Source organism: Macaca mulatta, chromosome 9, assembly GCF_049350105.2.
Source record: "Macaca mulatta isolate MMU2019108-1 chromosome 9, T2T-MMU8v2.0, whole genome shotgun sequence".
Classification (NCBI taxonomy): domain Eukaryota; kingdom Metazoa; phylum Chordata; class Mammalia; order Primates; family Cercopithecidae; genus Macaca; species Macaca mulatta.
The window spans coordinates 21,325,622-21,346,155 of record NC_133414.1 but is presented as its reverse complement, the minus strand read 5'-3'; the positions used below and the strand labels follow the sequence as shown (position 1 = coordinate 21,346,155).

Below are 20,534 nucleotides of genomic sequence, written 5' to 3'. Positions count from 1 at the left end.
ACCAGTCTGGCTAATTCGGGAATGGTGACAGTAATGGTTTGTAAATGCATAATTAGAAGATTTTAAAAATTTTAACATTTCATACTTTAAATGTGAGGTAAAATCAACAGTGAAAATGAAATGCCTATCCAGCAAAAATAGCTCCAATTGGCTCATTATTCAATTCTGCGTTCTCTTTCTCATTCAAAAGGCCCGTATTTGCCTTTTCTTGTCTATGAAGATATTTTGGAGTCTAAAAGGATTGTTGTCATAAACAAGCTATAATGTATAACCTTGGCTACTTTCTTCAAGGGTGTTTTTAAGAATAAAATAAAACCCTGGTGCTTGCTTCATTAATATAGACACTAAAATTAGAACAGTGCAGAGATCAGCACTGTCCCTGTGCAAGGGTGGTTCACACATTTGTGAATCATTCCATATTTTTCAGTCTTTGTATTGGAGGAGATGAGAGTATGGAGAGAGGATGGAAAAGGGGATTCAATGGTACTTGATCTCTATCACGAATATTTTACTTATATTAATAAAAGTTCATCTTCACGTATGAATCGAAGTGTTAGTTGTATGTTGCTCTCTACTGTCTTTGTGTTTAAATATTTAAAAAATTTTACAGCAGTCATTTCATTTCCAGGTTTTTATTTCTTCTAATTTTATTTATTTATTTATTTATTTATTTATTTATTTAATTTATTTATTTAGAGACAGAGTCTCAGTGTGTTGCCCAGGCTGGAGTGTGGTGGCCTGATTACAACTCACCGCAGGCTTAGCCTCCCAAGCTCAAGTGATCATCCTACCTCAGCCTCCTGAGAAGCTGGACCACAGATGTGTGCCACCACACACAGTTAATTTTTGTATTTTTTGTAGAGACGGGGTTTCACCATGTTGCCTAGGCTGGTCTCAAACTCTTGGGCTCAAGCAAGTCTGCCTGCCTCATCCTCCCAAAGTGCTGGGATGACAGATATGAGCCATTGTTCCAAGCCATTTCCAGTTTTTTAATCTAAAGAAAAGAAATCAGAAGTGTATGCTAACATGTATGCATAAGGATATTCACTTCAGCACTATTTATAATAGAAAAAGATGGAAACAAGCTAAAGTTGAACAACACAGAAATGGTTAATTATAGCAAAGTTATGTGATTATTATGTATTTATTTGGAAATCTTACTTTCATTATGTTTCTTATTGCTGCTGTGATATATTACCACAGGTCTGGCATGGTGACTCACACCTGTAATCCCAGTTCTTTGGGAGGCCGAGGCAGAAGGATTGCTTGAAGCTGGGGAATTGGAGTCCAGCCTGAGTAACATAGCAAAAGCCTATCTCTACAAAAACACACACACACACACACACACACACACACACACACACACACACACACACACAAATAAAAAGCTAGCTGGGCATGGTGGCATGAGCCTGTAGTCCTAGCTTCTTGAAAGCCTAAGGTAGGAAGATTGCTTGAGCCCAGGAGTTCAAGACTGCAGCGAGCTATGAGTGTGCTACCGCACTCCAACCTGCAGGACAGAGCGAGACACTGTCTCTAAAATAAAGAAATAAACACAAACTTTGTGTCTTAAAACAACACGAATTTGTTACCTTACTAGTCTGGTGGGAGGGCAGAAGTCCAAAATGGGTCTCCAGGGAAAAAGAAAGAGATTGGCAGGGCTGCGTTTCTTCTCGGGGGAATACTTTTCCTGACTTTTCTCAGCTTCTGGAGGCTTCCTGCATCTATTGGCTCATGGCCTGAACCTTGCATAGCTCCAGCCTTTTGCTTTTATCGTTACACTTTCTTCTACTGACTCTGATTCTTCTCCCTCTCTCTTGTGATTATATCATGCCTATCCAAATAATCCAGAATCATCCATCTCCAGGTGCTTAAATTAATGTCTTCAAAGTCCCTTCCACCATGTAAAGTAAGATATTCATAGGTTCTGGGAATAAAGATGTGGTCAACAAACCAGTGGGAAATTAGGATATCTCTTCAACTTTTATATCATTGGATATAAATGTGGATGCAATTGGATGCAATTCACTACAAAGCAAATTAGCCCCTCTTAAAAGTTGTAGTCTTATTAACTTTTATTTTTAAGTTGTGTAAAGTATAAACCTCTGTTTGAAGTGCATCCTTCAGTGTGTAACATGAATTCTTGACCCAGATATCAGGTGACTTCAGTCTCACATGTATATATCATGCAGGCTGGCAGTTTTCCATTCATTTTGTTGGACAACACCCAGATATCTACTTTTAGAAATTAAGCAAGCAGGGAAATGAATCATTTATAAGTAAAGGTCTTAATCTGCCTGACTGGCACTTTCTTCTCTTTTCCATGTATCAAGGACACTTAAGTGTTAGAAGGAACAATCTGATGCTGTATCATTCCAGATATCTTTTAAATCAGAGTGTATGTAGTACACACCAAATGATTGGCATGCAAGTTTCTGGTTTCAACCACGAGATTAACAAAGCCTGGATGAGATTAACAGAGACTGGAGAATCTATCATTTACTCTTCCATTTCACTTGATTTTCTTTAGTTATGCTACATGTTTTGTTTTTTTTCTATTACAGAAAATAGTCTATTGAAATTAACAAGTGTAACTATTAACACTATAATTTAAAGATTCATTAAAAAGCAAAATTTAAAGAAATTCAACCACATGAGTATAATAATCAATCATGCCCTTTTGGTGGTTTAAAATGCTATTAGAGCCTTTCCCTTCACATTTTGTGAGAAAATACAAGTCCTGATTTCTCCTCAAATACCAATGAGATAAGTGAAAACAATGTAATCTTTCAAAAGGCAGCCATTATTTTATGTATTTGTGCTCTGTGAAAACCTATTAATCTTTCAAAAAATTATTTGGTGGACTTTTTAAAAATAAAATTTGGAAAGTCATCTGATTTTTGGAAAGGTTGGTAAAGCCTGTCTCATTCTATCATCAACTATGATTTTATTACTTTCAGATATAATTTCCAATTATAATCCCAAGCCAATAACATGAGAGCTATTAACGCACAATTAACTATACATCAGATAAATTTCTTTTCTTTTTTACTTAAAATATTCTATAGTGTCATATGGAAACTGTGTATTGCTTTGAAACCAGAAATGTTAAATTCTGTATTTTTAAATCCCAAATCATTGATAACTCTAAATAACTGTTAAATTGTTGTAATTTCTGTTGTTTTTTCCTATGTTTCTAGTTTCAATTAAAAGACGAGATCGAAATTTTACTTATTACCTGTGTCTTGGAGCTTGTCACCCACACCCTCTGAGTATCACATTTCTCCTCTGTAAAGCAAAAATAACAATCCCTTCCTTAGTTCAGAAGGTGGTTGTAAAAAATAAAATAATATAAAACTACATAGTTAACTCTACTGCAACTATAAATGCAGTATTATTTTCTATTGGAAATATTAAGTAGTTAGATAAGCATCCCAAATTTATTATTTTAGGCACTTGAAACCTTAGGCTTGGAATGTTACAATGAGTAAGTTATACCTCTTCCTACCACTCTTTCTCCATTTTGTCACCAAAATTATTTTCTCAGAGATGTTATGCTCTTCACTAGAGTCAGCCTCCTTAGACTCTGTCTTTCAAAGCTGTCTTCGATATTGCCCACATTTCTTGGATCTTCTCCAGTAGCCCTGAAACTTGATGACTTGCTCTTCACCCAAGTCATCAAGTTTAAACCTGTATTCTTTCTGCCTCTGTTAACTTGCTCATGTAATTCACTTTAATGGAAGTACACAGTCAACCTCTTATGGTGTCTTCACTTCTTGTCCTATCCATTACTGAATATGTAACCCTGTCGCTTCTGAGAGAAACCCTAGTACAGAATGTGCTCCTTCCTCTATATATGCCCACTGCTTTTAAAAATACCAACAGTTTTCAGGCCCATAGTTTGCTTTCTGGAGCTCACACTTTTATCATTTAATAAGGTTGGTACTAAGCTCAAGATGTTTTCAAATTGCCCTTATATCTTACAGTGTAGAATCAACAGACGAACCATAAATAAAAACAATCATGAAAGAGGATGAAAAAAGAAAAAGAGTGGAGGCAGTTTTGAGGTGTTGGGAAAAGAAATCACTATCCAGGTCAGAGGACTAAAAAATATTTGGAGGAGAAGAAAAAAAAATATATATATATAAACAATAAAATAAACAAAGAAATGAAACAATTCAAATTCTTCCCTTGGCTGTTGATTCTTGTTTGTTTTAATGGTTCCCCTGTGTTTTCCTCTAAGGATTTAAAGACCTTTTTAAAGTTGGATCAGTGGGAAGAAGGAGACATTCAGCATTTCTTACTGCTTAATTTTGAGATGTAAATTCTTTGAATTTCACTGTTTCTGAACATTTTCTCCTTTCAGTTAGTAAGGATAAGGAGAGTGGTCATGATTCAGTACCATTTTAGTATCTCTGAGTTATGAGAAAATGGAGAAACATTTTGTTCAATGTCTTATTTTTAAGGAAGAGATCTGCTTTCACAATTAATTTATTCACTGTCTTAATTATTTGAGCTTTTGTCACTGATACCCAAGGCTCTTCTGTTAAACATTTATGAATTTATTAACACTTTCTTAAAAATCAGATAAAAATATGAAGTGACAGTCAATTTTGCTTTTAATTTTCAAGATTTTCTTGAGGGGACAATCTTCAATTTCATTTAATTGTACCCATGTTTTAAATGTAAAAATAATTTAATCCAGTGTAATAGAAAATATGAACATTATATGAACAAAATATGAACATCATGATAATAACTACCATTTATTTAGTATCTACTATATGTCAGGTGCTCTATATACATATATCTGATTCTTACAAAAATCTGAAGTGATCAGTATCTTAATAGACATTTTATAAATATGGAACCCAACTTTTTAAGTGAATATGTTGCTCAGCTGATCAATGACAGAGTCACGTTTTTAATCCAGTGCGAACACACATACACATTTTCGACTGTGCCATACTGAACTAGCCAAGCATTTTAAAAATTATCAAATGTCTTCAAACTCTCTGTAGCATTTGTAAAAATGAGACAAAAGAAAACATATAGGTTCCAAAACCTCTAATTATTTAAAATTCATAGTAGCGATCAACTCTTTTATCCTGTGGTATGCCATGCCTGCAGATACCTCTAGGTGTCACTAGCAAGCCTAATGCATAAGTAGAGAATATACAGAAAAACAAGGAGACAGAAGAAAAGAAAAAAAATGAGAGAAATAAAAGAGAGGATACCACCACCAGTTGGCTATCAGAGACCCCTGTTGGATAGATATACTTTCATATCAAATGCATTTTTGAAAATGTGTGTGAAAGTCTCATGCACATCAATCAGATAATAGTCAAATATGGGAAGAGTGTCTCTTCCCAGAGAGTTTAAAGAAAAAATAAAAAAGCAACCTCTTTTTGTTACACTTAATCCTCCATGATAAAATTCCAACACTCTATACATATTAAAGTTGTTTTTTTGTTTGTTTGTTTTAATTTAACAACCAAATACAGGGTAGACCTGCTTAAATCTAATCAGAATCTGGGTAAGATACATTTTTAAAACCTTAAAAGTTTTCTACTGCTATTTAAAATGTATTAGGTTTATGAGAGCCATAGTTCTTGTCAGCCAAGTCAGCATGTTTTATTTTTCAGTTTTCATATTTTTTTGTCAAGTGTTAAGGACAAAAATGAAATAAGATTAAAATAATTATAAAACCTCTGGTGCACATAAATGGTGATGTCATCAAAATTGAATAGCCTAAGAAGAGTTCTTTTTCGTGATAGCTTAAAATGTGTGTCTGTTGCTTATGAAAGTCTGAAATCAGAATTCTGAAGGTCGTATAAAGGACAGAGATGTATAATTTGTGAAAATTAAACTTCTATGGAAGATGAACACATTTAGAAAAAGGTAACTGCCTATAATTATCTACATTTTGTCTCCTTGGTTCAATGTCTCTGAGGCCATCTGGTGTTCCTTTAACTATAATGTATCAAAAACAAGACTGCATTTCAAAATCTGAAGTAGTGAAAAGTTCACTTCATTAATTTTTTTTTGTGTGTGTGTCTACAAGGCAAATACCCTCTTCAGACACCATGGAAAAATGTAAGAATGGATCAGACTGAGTCTTCTCTCAAGGAATCCATGAGCAGGCAAAGATTTATTTGATATTGCTGAATTACACTGGAAGAGTGGGTGATAAGTCTTCAACAAATATTGGTTGAATGGGTGAATATGGTCTGAGAAGGAGAATATATGTTATACAGACATAGAAAGGAAGGAAAGAGAGAGAAAAAAAGAAAAAGGAAGGAAGGAAGGAAGGAAAGAAGGAAGGAAGGAAGGAAGGAAGGAAGAAGAAGGAGAGAGAATACTAAAATGAAAGGATTTACAGTTTACAGCCAGGAGGAACTTTAGCAGTTATGTAATAAATGAAAAACCATAGAAAATCTATGAAAAACCATAGATTATTAATAAGTGCTAATAAGTGATTGAATTGAGAATCATTTTTCCATTTCAATACAATGTTTTCCCAACGATGTAGTAAAATAAATATGTATTAAATAACCAAGGTGAACTGAGGCAGGATCAGGCTTTATAAAGGATACAGGAAAAATGTGACTAGATTTCTTTGCGTATTACCGTGATTATATAATAAATGGTAACTATCATTTATTAAGTAGTTCATGTCTAGAATTCTGAGGATGCCTCTTATTAATAAAACTATAGCTACAAATACTTCTCAAGAAGTAAATAGGAAAATAAGAGCAAAAAGAGTCAACATAATTTTATTTTCTTTATTTTATGTATTTATTTAACTTTTAGGTTCAGAGGTACATGTGCAGGTTTGTAACATAGGTAAACTGGTGTCATGCGGGTTTGGTATACAGATTATTTTGTCATGTAGATACTAAGCATAGTACTAGATAGTTACTTTTTTCAGGTCCTTTCCTTCCTCTCACCCTCCTCCCTCAAGTAGGACCCAGTGTGTGGTGTTCCCCTGTATGTGTCCGTGTGTTCTCATTATTTAGCTCCCACTTATAAGTGAGGACATGCAGTATTTGCTTTTCTATTCTTGCATTAGTTTGCTAAGGATGATGGCCTCCAGCTCCATCCATGTTCCTGCAAAGGACATGATCTCATTCCATAGCATTCCATAGTGTATATGTTCTATGTTTTCTTTTTCCAGTCTACCATTGATGGAAACTCATATTTCTTTCAGGTCTTTGCTATTGTGAATAGTGCTGCATTGAACATACAAGTGCATGTGTCTTTATGGTAGAACAATTTATATTCCTTTGGTTATATACTCAGTAAAGGAATTGCTGGGTAATATGGTAATTCTGTTTCTAGCTCTTTGAGGAATCTCCACACTGCTGTCCACAATGGCTGAATGAATTTATACTTCCACAAACAGTGTATAAGGGTTTCCTTTCCTCCACAACCTCACCAGCATCTTTGACTTTTTAATAATAGCCACTCTGAGTGATGTGAGATAGTATCTCATTGTGGTTTGATTTGCATTTCTCTAATGATCAGTGATACTGAGCTTTCTTTTTACGTGCTTATTGGCCGTTTGTATGTCTTCTTTTGAGAAGTGTCTGTTCATGTTCTTTGCCCACATTTTAATGGGGTTGTTTTTGCTTGAAAATTTGTGTAAGTTCCTTATATATTCAGGATATTAGACCTTTGTCAGAAGCATAGTTTGCAAAAATTTGTTTCCCATTCTGTAGGCTCTGTTTACTCTGTTGGTAGTTTCTTTTGCTGTGTGGAAGCTCTTTGGTTTAATTAGATTCCATTTGTGGTTTTTTTGCTTTTGTTGCAATTGTTTTTGGCATCTTCATCAGGAAATCTTTGCTCATTCCTATGTTCTGAATGGTATTTCCTGGGCTATCTACAAGGGTTTTTTATAGTTTTAGGTTTCAAACTTAAGTCTTTAATCCATCTTGAGTTGATTTTTGTATATGGTATCAAAAAGGGGTTCAGTTTCAATTTTCTGCATGTGGCTAGCCAATTATCTCGGCACCATTTATCAAATAGGGATTCATTTTCCCATTGCTTGTTTTTGTCAGTTTTGTCAAAGATCAGATGGTCGTAGGTGTGCAGTTTTATTTCTGGGCCCTCTCTTCTGTTCCATTGGTCAATGTGTCTGCTTTTCTCCCAGTACCATGATGTTTTGGTTACTGTAGCCCTGTAGTACACTTTGAAGTCGGGTAACGTAATGCCTCCAGTTTTGTTCTTTTGCTTAGAATTGTCTTGGCTATTCAGGCTCTTTTGTTGGTTTCATATGAATTTTTAAATAGTTTTTTTCTAGTTTTGTGAAGAATGCCATTGGTAGTTTGATGGGAGTATCACTGAATCTGTTCATTCCCTTGGACAATATGGCCTTTTTTAACATTACTGATTCTTCCTATCCATGAGCATTTGTTTGTGACATCTCTGTTTTATTTTTTGAGCAGTGTTTTATATTTTTCATTTAAGGGATTTTCACTTCCCTGGTTAGCTGTGTTCCTAGGTATTTTATTCTTTTTGTAGCAACTGTGAATGAGATTTCATTACTGATTTGCCTCTGGACTTGGATGTTGGTGTATTGGAATTTTGTTGATTTTTGTACCTTGATTTTGTATTCTGAAACTTTGCTGAAGTTGTTTGTCAGCTAAAGGAGCTTTTGGGCAGAGACTATGGGGTTTTCCAGATATAGGATTATGTCCTCTGCAAACAGGGATAGTTTGTCTTCCTGTCTTCCCATTTGGATGCCTATCAAAGTAATTTTAAATAGCACCATAACATTGCTAGACTTTGCCACCCTTTACATAACATTTGTCTGGGTTCTTTTCAATAAACAGCTTACTAAACATCTTTCAATGTATGAGGCATTTATTCTTTAAGATAAATTAAGGCTATTAAATGTTTCTTTTTAACTTCAGTTGTACCTTATCTCTAGTGTTCTTTGGAGGTCTTAAAGATTTTCAGCTTTGATTTCCAAATGGTGCCTTTCCCTGAGGCTGTTATCCTGTAGAAAAGGCAGATTAATCCAGCATATATCAAATAAGCTGCTCATTTTCCCTGAAGTAAGCTGAACAGCATTGCTGAGTTAGACCAAGTGCTGGAAAATACTTGCCTAGTATCTAGACAGCGATTGCATGCATACTTGGGAACTTACTTCAGAGACTGGTGGTTTTCTTTGTTATTTGTTTTTATGTTTTTTAAAATTCTTTTCTTATTTTTATGTTAGATTTGCTTTTAGGGTAAATAATAATAAAACATGAACTAAGATGGAGAAATATTTGCTGTAAGATCAAGCAAGAACTTGAATGTTTGCTTTTGTTGCAATCATTTTTGGTATCTTCATCAGGAAATCTTTGCTCATTCCTATGTCCTGAATGGTATTGCCTTGAATACCTGAATGGTATTGCCTTGAATACCTGAATGGTATTATCATTCCAATACCCTAATAGTATTGTTATGTTACTTCACATAACAGCTGCACAAGGGACTCACTCACTATCACAAGAACAGCAAGGAGGAAATCCACCGCGATGATCCAATCACCTCCCACCAGGTCCCTCCTCCAATTCGACATGAGATTTAGGCAGGGACACAAATCCAAACCATAATATATGGCTAAATGGAATTATCTGTAACACCTGCCATCACAGTCTTAATCAGTGGTACAAGAACAGTCTTAGAACTCTTTGTTTCAATTGGCCATTTAAGTTTAATAGTAAAAAACTGGGTAATGGTAACAACGCATCACAAAATCTTTAGAAGAAAAGAAGAATGTTTTGTGGACTATTTTGGCATTTTCTGCATGGGGCAGTTTTAAGTTATTAGTTTTTAAAGTGAGTAATTTTTAATGGAAACAACTTGATCAAAACTCTGCCACAGAATTTTGAGACCCATTATAACAACATTTAATGAGAAAAAAATCATGTAGTAATCACTCACACTTAACTTATGTACCTTTTCTAGAACTTAAAAAGTCTGGATTAGAATATAGATAGCTATGTTTATTTCTTAGCTCTCATTTCAGAATCATAAGTTCCTCAAAGTTATAATGTGTGTTGATTTGTCTGTTACCTGATGTTCCTACACTATATATTAAGTATTCTAGGTGCTGCTGCAAAATATTAGTTGACATTACTAATTGATTAACTTCAGACTTAATAATTATACATGGCAAATTATTTAATGTAGTCACTAAATTAAACCTTTTTAACATTCAAGAGCAATCCATGTTTGCTAAAGAATACTGAGAATATTTAGAATAGAGTATAAGCCATAATAAGAAATCAAAATTGTTCATAGGCTCACAAATAAGAGATGCATTTGTTCATTCAGCATTGTTCACCACCACCAGGGTTTAGGCTGGTCCCCTTCCCATTGGGTACAGAGCTCAGACAAGCCCTACATTCACAATGCCTACGTTCCCGTGGTGGGAGACAAACTGCAAACAAAACGAGCAAACAAAACCATAAAACTTGGAAGGAGCATGTTCTGGGGCAAAGATCATGAAGTGGGAAAGAATTTGATGTATGTGAAGCTTTTGTAGCTGGAGCAGAGGATGAGAGTGGAACGAACGTGTAGATGTTCAAGAGGGCCAGTGTTAGGAAGTTGAGTTTTTACTGTAAGTACAAAAGGAAGCCATTGAAAGCTTTTAGATAGTGAAATAATGTGGCATTATTGGAAGGAAATAAACCCCCCAAACAGGAAGGCAAAACCAAACCAAACCAAACCATACTGATTGCTATAAGGATGGCGGGGGAGCAAAACTGGATCAAAAGAGCTCCAACAGGACAGGAAGCGGGTGCAATAGTGCGTCTCTCTAAGAGATGATGCAGGCTTATATTAAGGGGATAGCAGAGGAGGAGAGAAGATGATAGAGTCGAGATGTATTTGGGAAATACAAGAAGACTTGCTGATAGACTGGAAGGGGGTAGGAGGAGTGAAGAATGACCCTGGGATTTTTTACTGGAACACTAAGTGGACAATAGTTTATTTCCTGAGATGGCAAGGGCTGAGGGAGAGTTAGTGTGGCAGAGACGTGTGCTTGTCACGCATTACCAATACTCCCTTTCTTTTCTGGTGTCAGGATTCAGAATTTATTAAGGATGCGAGTGGATCCAGCCAAAATCCACTGCTGCCTTCCCTTTCTTGAAGCTAGGTATGTGGCCTTCAGCTGGGTTATGGCCAATGAGATACACATACTCAGAAGTATTATGTGAGATTTCTAGAACAGTGTTGGAGACTACGTGATGTGACCCTTTTGTATTAAAGCTAAGCATACGTTTATCTGAAAACATAGCACATCTTTTCTTAGATAAATTCCTAGCAAAAATGCATACATATGTTTACCACGAGGCATGTCCCAGAATATTTAAAATAGCACTATTTCTATAAGTTCAAATTAGAAACAGGCCAAAATGTCCATGAAAAAGTAGAATGGATAAGCAATTTTTGGTATATTCATTCACAATGAAATCTGCTGCGAAATGCCGTGAGACGAATGAATTTCACAAATACAATGTTAAACAAAAAGCAAGATACAAAAGAATATATATTATTTCATTTACAAAGGATAGTAACTAACATATGATGTAGGAAGTCAAAGAGTAGATAGCAATGGGAAGGAGGTGGGGTTGATGATTGGGAGAAGCCACTGGGGGAGGTTTTAGGGGGTGCTGGTGATGGTCAATGTTTTTATATGAGTGCTGTTTCGTAAGTTGTCATTCACTTGGCAGAGTGTCAAATATAATAGGCATTCATTAAAGATGTGTGTTGAATAAACTTGTTGAATTTAAGGTGAAAAGGAGTTTTATCAGTGAGAAAATAGCTGTTGTATTATTGCAGTGCTCCATAATAATTTATACTTCTACTGAAACCAAAATAACAAATGTGGTTAGGTTGTGCTTCACATATTCTTTTTAAAGCAAGAAAATATTTGTCGACTGTATATATTTTCCACATTTTGAATATTTAAATTAGCAAATTCCTAATTTCTGGAAAATTTCTTATTCAGATTATTTCTTCCCTGATAATTGTAGATTAACTAGGTAATGGGGGTGAAAACATGTACATTGGTCACTAAATTCATTTCTTGTGGTAATATCCAAGACAAAATGATTTTCATTAAATTTCAGAAATGCAATGTTAAAGTTAACGCTAGAAGTTTTAGAAAGTGCCAGGAGAGAAAAATAGGAAAGCTTAAAAATGTCCCTAAAATGATAAGGCTTTCAACTCCACACTAATAGATTCTGAAGAATAAATTGGAATGCTCAGGAACTGTTACATGACAAATGAGAGTACAAATATTTTCTTTTTCTAAATGTGCTAAGAAAAACAAACAAACAGAAAGATAAATACTTCCTGAAGAATAACTAAGCCATAGAAATTCAGAACATTTCAAATTTATGAGATATTAAAGCCAGGAAGTATTGCACATGAAATAAATTCTAATAATCTTAGAAAAAAATTATAATAATCTTTTGTTTCTATGGTAAAGGAAGGTGATGGATTTCAAAGGCAAAGAAAAAAACAAGTTTGCACTTTCATGTTCTTCTTTCCTATAACTAGATTTCAGATTTTCTACTTGCAGAAAAGGAGTGAATTCCCTTTTGTATTATAAGATTAAGGAAGAAGGAAATCATTTGAACTCTTGATTATACTTTGAAGTGGACTCTGATTGTAATAATACTTTATAAACATTCAAACATCCCCCAAAGGCTATTAATAAGTAGTTATCTTAGATTTAACAACAAACAAAAAGCCCCTAATGTTTCCTAACTACAGATTACATTTCCAGCTCCATTTAGCCAGCCCCACAAGGGTGCTCCTATTTGGAGGAACCAGGGGAGACAGCAAATAATTTAATTCAGTGTAATCCATTCAACTCATTGAAAAACTACTCAAAGCATGGGCCTTATCAATGGGTATCTATAGTGTCATCGATACTGTTATTATTTACTATGGGATGTACATTATGAGAGGCAGCTGGAACTTATAGTTCAGAATGCAAATTCTAGAGTCAGATAGAGTTTAAATGCTGCCTTCACTTTTAAGCTGTGAATTTGGGTAAATTGTTCAACTACTGAGGGCCTCAAAGTCATTAACTGAGAAATGGGAATAACAGAGTCATATGTCACTTCTTGATGGGGATATATTCTGAAATATGTATGGATAGGTGATTTCGTTGTTGACAAACATCCTTGGGTGTACTTACACAAACCTAGATGGTAGAGCCTCCTACACATCCAGGCCATAAGGAATGAATAGTCTGTTGCTTCTAGGCTGCAATATTGCACAGCATGTTACTGGACTGAATGCTATAGGCAATTGTAACAATTGTAACACACTGGTAAGTATTCATGTATCTAAACATAGAAAGGAGACAGTAAAAGCATAGTATATAAGAAATAGTATACCTATATAGGGCAGTGACCATGAAAGGAGCTTGCAGAATTGGAAGTTGCACTGGGTGAGTCGTGAGTGGGTGGTGAGTGATGGCCTAGGACATTACTGTACACTACTTAGACCTTATAAACACTGTATACCCAAACTACATTCTTCAAAAATATTTTTCTTTCCTCATTAATAAATTAACCTTAGCTTACTGTAATGTTTTACTGTATAAACATTTGATTTCTAACTTTTTGGCTCCTTTGTAAAAACACTTAGCTTTAAAACACAAATACATTGTACGACTGTCCAAAAATGTTTTATGATATCCTTATTCTACAAGCTTTTCTTTTTCTTTTTAAAATTTCTCATTTTTAATTTTTTAACTTTTGAAACACTTTTGTTGAAAATTAAGACACAAACACACATATTAGTCTAGGTCAATACAGGGTTGGAATCGCCAATTTCACTGTCTTCCACCTCCACATCCTGTCCCACTTAGAAGGTCCTTGGGGGTAATAATATGTATAGCACTGTCATCTCCTATATAAACAATGCCTTCTCCTGGAATGCTCCCTGAAATATATGCCTGAAACTGTTTTACAGTTAACTTTTTTAAAGTAAGTAGAAAGAGTACACTCTATAATAACAATAAAAAGTATAGTATAGTAAATGCATAAACCAGTAATAACATTGTTTGTTATCACTAGCAAGTATTATGTATTATACACAGTTACGCTATATGTGCTATACTTTTATATTACTGTCAGCACAATAGGCTTGTTTACACCAGCATCACCACAAACATGTGAGTAATGTGTTTCACAATGACATTAGGATAGCTACAGTGTCACTAAACCACAGGAAGTTTTCAGCTTCATTATAATATTATGAGATCACTTTCATTTACGCAGTTTGTCTTTGACCAAAACATTGTTGGGGAGCACATGACTGTCTATTTATCTCATGGAACTATGAAGATTAATGAGTTACATGGTAAAAATGGACTTATTATCTAGCACCTAGTAAGTTCTAACAAATGTTAATTATCATCATTGTCACTTTTCTTGCTATTATTGTGTAACCCAGAGAATAGGAAAGGTCAGAGACTTACGAACTTTGTCCCAAGGAAGAGGGACGCACGAGTCATAATTGAATTGATCCAAGTAATCACAGCATCCCCTAGGGCTTCTGTGAGAGCAGAGTGTGGAAGAAAGAATCAGTCACCAAAATAGCTTTCTCTATTGCTTCCTGGTCTAAGCGGGAGTCGTCCACCACCACTGGGGCAGTTACAGCTCTTCCTATGGATGGTGGGAAAAGACATGGGAAGCCCCACTATCTGCTGAACCAATCACCGTGAGGCTGAGAGATAAGACCTTGAAGCTAGGTGATGTGAGAGGCATGATGATGGCTGAGCAATGGGTAGAGGACCCAGGTGAGGACAGCGAGGGGAAAATGGGACTCCTGCTTAGTCTGCCATACCTCTAACAACTTTAAGGAGCTCTTTTTTTTATTGTTTGTTTGTTTTTGATACAGAGTCTCACTCTGTCACCCAGGCTGGAGTGCAATGGCACTATCTCAGCTCATTACCATCTCCTCCTCTTGGGTTCAAGTGATTCTTCTGCCTCAGCTTCCTGAGTAGTTAGGATTACCTTCCAAAGACAACCTCCAAATATTATCACATTGGAAAGTAGGTTTTCAACATATGAATTTTGAAGCAAAACATTTAGTCCATTCCATGTATGTATATGTGTGTGTGTGCGCGCATATGTGTGTGTATGTATATATATATGTGTGTGTGTATATCTGGTTTCTTTTGCTAGGTAGGGTAGTGAGGGAGGCATAAGTAAACATAATGTGTTCTTATGTTTTTGATAATGGTAAATTAATTCAACTTTCTAAGCTCTCCCCTCTTTTTTATTTGTCTAAACATAGAATTTGTTTTGCCCAATGAGTCAGTTGTGACGGGCCTGTCAAACACAGGAATAGACTGTTGCCAAATAGCCTCCAAAAAGCAAGTGCTGCTTTACAATATGAATGCATGCCAGCACAAATGCTCCTCTATCAAAGCACTGAGCCAATATTTCCTAAAACCTATAGTAGACTATATGTTTTACATCAAGTTTATAACAAAACAACAATAATGAAGAACCCCAAATGCATTCTCTGTAAGGCAGCATGCTTAGCCTTGCTGTGGATAGAAAGACATGCAAAGACCCTACTCTCTAGGTACACAGTAAGAAAGTAGAAACACTGGGGAATGAGAGATGTATTCATTCCTGCCATGCAAACCTGTGAATGTGAGGCATTCATTTACCCCCTCTCGGTGAGCCCCAGTTTCCCATACATTCTCAATTCCCAGGATTGAACTGAGACAATGTGGAGGCTGTTCTTACTCTTGAAATTCTTGAAATCAATCTGACTAGAATGTATGCACAAGAAACTTAGCCAATAATGTCTAAATATAAGGGAGGTTAAGTATGCAGTGAGTATTACCGCTACCGTAAGAGTTCAGGGCAAAGAAATCACTGAAGGCTGAGAGGTGGAGGAGAGGCTTCCTGGAGAAGGGAGGACTTCACTGGAAGCTTCAAGATAGAGTAAGAGATGGATACACAGTGAAGACAGGACAGGGAGTTTTATTCGGTTGACATGGCAGTAGGATTGTGGGTGATAAAGATGGAGGGTAATGACATGAGGAGAAAGTTTTGTTGAAAATTAAAAAACACAAGATAAGTTTGGGAAAATATGCTGAAACTTGGCTATGCTTCACTCATTTCCTACTTTTCTGTGAAAAATCTCAAACAAAGAAATATATGATGCCTTGTGAGATGAACTCATTCTGGCAACGTTATTAGTTGCTTATTTTTAAAACTTTCTAATTGTGTTATATGTTTAATAAATTATGAAACTGAGAACAATAATCTTTTATGACATTTTCTAGTTTTTAATTATTTTCTTAAAGCAAATAAACAATAAATTTGTATAAAAAACCCTTTATCATCAAGAATAATGTTAAATATCACATGAAAAAATAACAAATATTGATTTTGTAATATATATAATTGGTCTAGATGTCAGCAAATATTTATTTGGAATCTGCTATGTGTCAGGCTGTGTGGCAGGTGCTGGGACAGATACATATCAAAATGCTTTCTGAATGGAGTGAGAAATAATTTTTCAAACCAAGAGTGAATGGAATACGGAAGAAGTTTTGAAACCAACAAAACTCAGTCAATAATATAATGTAAGTAGGTCTTTCTGATAAATGAAGAGTGATTCGATTTATATGTACTTTATTCCAAAGAAACCTGACAAATATTTTTTGCCTTGATTTATTAACATTGATCGACTGATACATAACTATTAATTTCATTCAACAAACATATTTTTACAATATCAATACAGAATATTTAAATTAGATTGATTATTCTTAGCTTGTAGAGGTGACCAAATTTATCATATAATTATTTCAAAATATCAATTTAGTAGAAAGAAGGAAATAAAAACTCTGGAAGTGCCCAAAATGCCTACGAGCTCTGTTTCCTTAACTACCAAATAAAAAGTTAGTGACAGAATGATGACATTACTCCCTGGGAGAAAATTTTACAATGCCATGAATTTGGCAGGGCATATCCTGATCTATCAATTTTCAGACTTAATATGGTTTGATTGTGTGTCTACTCCAAATCTCATGCTGAAATATGATCCCTAGTGTTGGAGGTGGGGCCTCGTGGGAGGCACTGGAATATGGGAGCAGATCCCTTATGAATGGCTTGGTGCCATCCCCCTGGTAATGAGTGAGCTCATTCTCTGAGTTCATGCAGGATTCTGAATGTTTAAAAGTGTGGCCGGGTGCAGTGGCTCATGCCTGTAATTCCAGCACTTTGGAAGGCTGAGGTGGTCAGATCACATGACGTCGGGAGTTCCAGACCAGCTTGACCAACGTGGAGAAACCCCGTCTCTACTAAAAATACAAAAAGTAGCTGGACATGGTGGCGCATGCCTGCTATCCCAGCTACTCGGGAGGCTGAGGCAGAAGAATCACTTGAACCCTGGAGGCAGAGGTTGCGGTGAGCCGAGATCGTGCCATTGCACCCCAGCCTGGGCAACAAGAGTGAAACTCGGTCTCAAAAAGTAAATAAATAAATAAATAAAGTGTATGGAACCTCCCACTTCTCTCTCTTGCCATGTGACATGCAGGGTCTCCTTCGCCTCCTGCCATGACTGTAAGCTTCCAGAGTACCTCATCAGAAGCAGATGCTGGCACTATACTTTGTGTACAGTCTGCAAAACCATGAGCCAAAGTAAAACCTCTTTTCTTCATAAATGACCCAGCCTCAAGTATTCCTTGATAGCAATGAAAAAACAGACTAACAGAGTGTTTTGAATTTTCCTTGAAGAAACAAGCTACAGCAGCAGGCACACACAAGGTCAACTGCATAGTTGCTTTTCAGGGAATAATTTGTTAAAGCAGATAGACTCAGATAGTGACACAAACCATGACACAAGCTTTTCACTTGTTATATAAGTCCCTTTCCTTATTCAATTCTCCGAGATTTTGCTTCTGTAATTTCCCTGAGTCTATAAAATACCCATCAGTTTCCTCCTACAAATGACTAAATAGTCATATTTTAATTTTTTAAGCAAAGCGTTTAATGTTAGCATTAACAATGGTGGTTATTTGTGGGGTGTGGCTCAAATGAGATTAAGAAGATGGAAGAAAGGAGTGAAGACTTGGAAGTTGGGGACAGAGACAGGAGATATCTCACTGTATATATTTTAATGCTTTCTGGTATCTGAAGCACATAATTGTAGCCCCTTGACAAAAATACAAGTAAGTGCCTAACAATAACAACAACAAAACACCAAATACCTACCCCTGGCAACAATAACGCATCTGGAAAGAACAAAATTTACTCTTCAATATGTATGGGGATTATTAGTGTTAAGTTATAGTAACCAGAAGTTGCTAGTGATATATAGGTAAATTAGGTAAGATATTTCAACTGTGAACTTTTTCCTGTAAAATATACAACCTACACAACATTTTAAATATTTCTAATGGCTGGATGCAGCAGTAATTCCAGCACTTTGGGAGGCCAAGGCGGGTGGATCACTTGAGTTTAGGAGTTCAAGACCAGCCTGGGCAACATGGCAAAACCACATCTCTACTGAAATATCAAATTTTGCTGGGTGTGGTGGTGCACACCTGTAATCCCAGCTACTCAAGAGACTGAGGCACGAGAATTGCTTGAACCCGGGAGGCAAAGGTTGTAGTGAGCAAAGATCATGCTACTACACTCCAGCCTGGGCAACAGAACCAGACCTTGCCAAAAACAAACAAACAAAACAAAACAAAACAAAACAAAAAGAAAGAAAGAAAATGGAAAAATGTGCTTATGTTTTAAAATATTTATTAATTGACATGCTTACACCATTAGCCATCTTCCCAAGCCCCAAATACCTCAAATCATATTACTGCCACTCTACATGTGTGGGAAGGATATCAGTCTAATTACTCACAGCTTGAGCTAAGGTTAAATATTGCATGCTATTAGTCAAGTATGATTTTACATATGATAATTAACAAAGAAAGCCAACATTTCTCAAGTATTTTCTATTAAAAGGAAAGCTTTCTTTCAATTCTTTCTAAAAGTAAAGAAGAGAGGAGTTTTACTCATTTTCATATTACATGCTGCTTTTCTAGTAACGAAAACATTTTAAGTACTTTTGCCATTCCTGGGTTCTAAGAAGAGTGGTAAATAAAAAACACTGAATGATTGTGGCTGCTCTAATGCCTTAGATCTCCAGAAAGTCTTCCATAGGCAACTTCAAATACATTGTATTTAGAGTACTATAGTACTATCCTTATTTTACACACAAGTCAACAAAGGCTGAAGAGGCTAAGGGAGTTATCCACAATCACAGAGTTAGTGGGGAAGTATGTTCTCTGAGAAATCCTCAATCAGGCACTTTGCTGATGACATCTGACTACAGGGTGGAAAGAATGAACTATGACAATGTGGAAATGTATATGCCTCCACAGGGTTAATCAGTGATATTATGATTTGAGAGGCTTTATGCTACAGACTGTATGCTTGGGTCCCCTCCACATTTATATGTCTAAACCTAACCCTGAATGCAATGGTATTTGGACATGGGGCTTTGGGGAGATGATTAGGTAATGAGGGTGAAGCCCTCATGAATGGGATTAGTGCCTTTATGAAAGCAACCCCATAGAGCTGCCTTACCCCTTCTACCATATGAGGACATAGCAAGAAGAAGGTCATCTGCAAACCAGAAACAGGACCTCAATATCTACCAAATATGCCAGAGCCTTGATCTTGGACTTCACAGCCTCCAGAACTGTGAGAAATACATGTCTGTTGTTTATAAGCTACTCATTCTAGGATATTGTATTATAGCAGTCTAAATGGGCCAAAAAACTTTTCTACTTAAATATGTATCTTCCCAGAGCTTGGATTCCACTGAACCTTGTGGCTGGAATGCCTTCTCCTCAGTCATTGTTTTCCATTAGGCACCATAGGAATACTGCATAAAGAACATGAGTTCTCCAAGAGTGCAAGAAAGTGTTGGAAAATGGGGAAGCTATATTGTATTACATATATTTTAAAAATCATAAAATTGAGTTGATAAACATTTAATGTCTACAAAGTGTACATTATAGTATCTTGTCAAATGTAATTCAACTCATATGATCATGCATAAATGGGCACATTTTAAATATGTTTCATGTCATTAAGTACTTCAAAGAATGTCAGAGGCTCTGAGGGACTTAAAAGAATGCCACCTCTTACCCTGGCCTGCCTGGAGACAGCTCTACATTGGTCAAATGCCAGCTCAAGTTCACTTCCTCTGAGAGGCTGTTTACTAATCTGCATTTCTGTTTCCTCTAGGCTAAAAGTTAAGCATGTATTTCTCTGTGTTGTGATGATAATTTATTCGTATTATGACTTCGGTCATTTATTGTGGTTTTTGTTGTTTGCTTGTTTTGGGGTGTGCTCTAAAATACTGCCTGGATTTTCAGTTTATCCAGAACAGGGACCAGGTATTACTCATCTCTTTATTCCCAGCAGCAAAAACAGTACAGGTAAGATAGTAGGTGACCCACAGTCATTTACTGGATTAAA

General features: G+C 35.9%; 1 protein-coding gene and 1 non-coding gene across 2 annotated transcripts in view; one reads left to right on the top strand and one right to left on the bottom strand.

Moving 5' to 3' along the window:
* Positions 1–320: 320 nt before the first annotated feature.
* On the top strand, positions 321–424 carry LOC114670196 (U6 spliceosomal RNA). The gene has a single exon (XR_003719679.1). It is a non-coding gene; the product is annotated as a U6 spliceosomal RNA (small nuclear RNA).
* A 2,811-nt stretch (positions 425–3,235) lies between these two features.
* Positions 3,236–20,534, bottom strand: part of MALRD1 (MAM and LDL receptor class A domain containing 1) — a 732,448-nt gene continuing 715,149 nt past the window's right edge. The window contains exon 39 of the mRNA XM_077945484.1: positions 3,236–3,288. Coding sequence (XP_077801610.1) covers positions 3,276–3,288 — 13 coding nt within the window. The 3' untranslated portion in view covers positions 3,236–3,275. The remainder of the gene's footprint in view (positions 3,289–20,534) is intronic.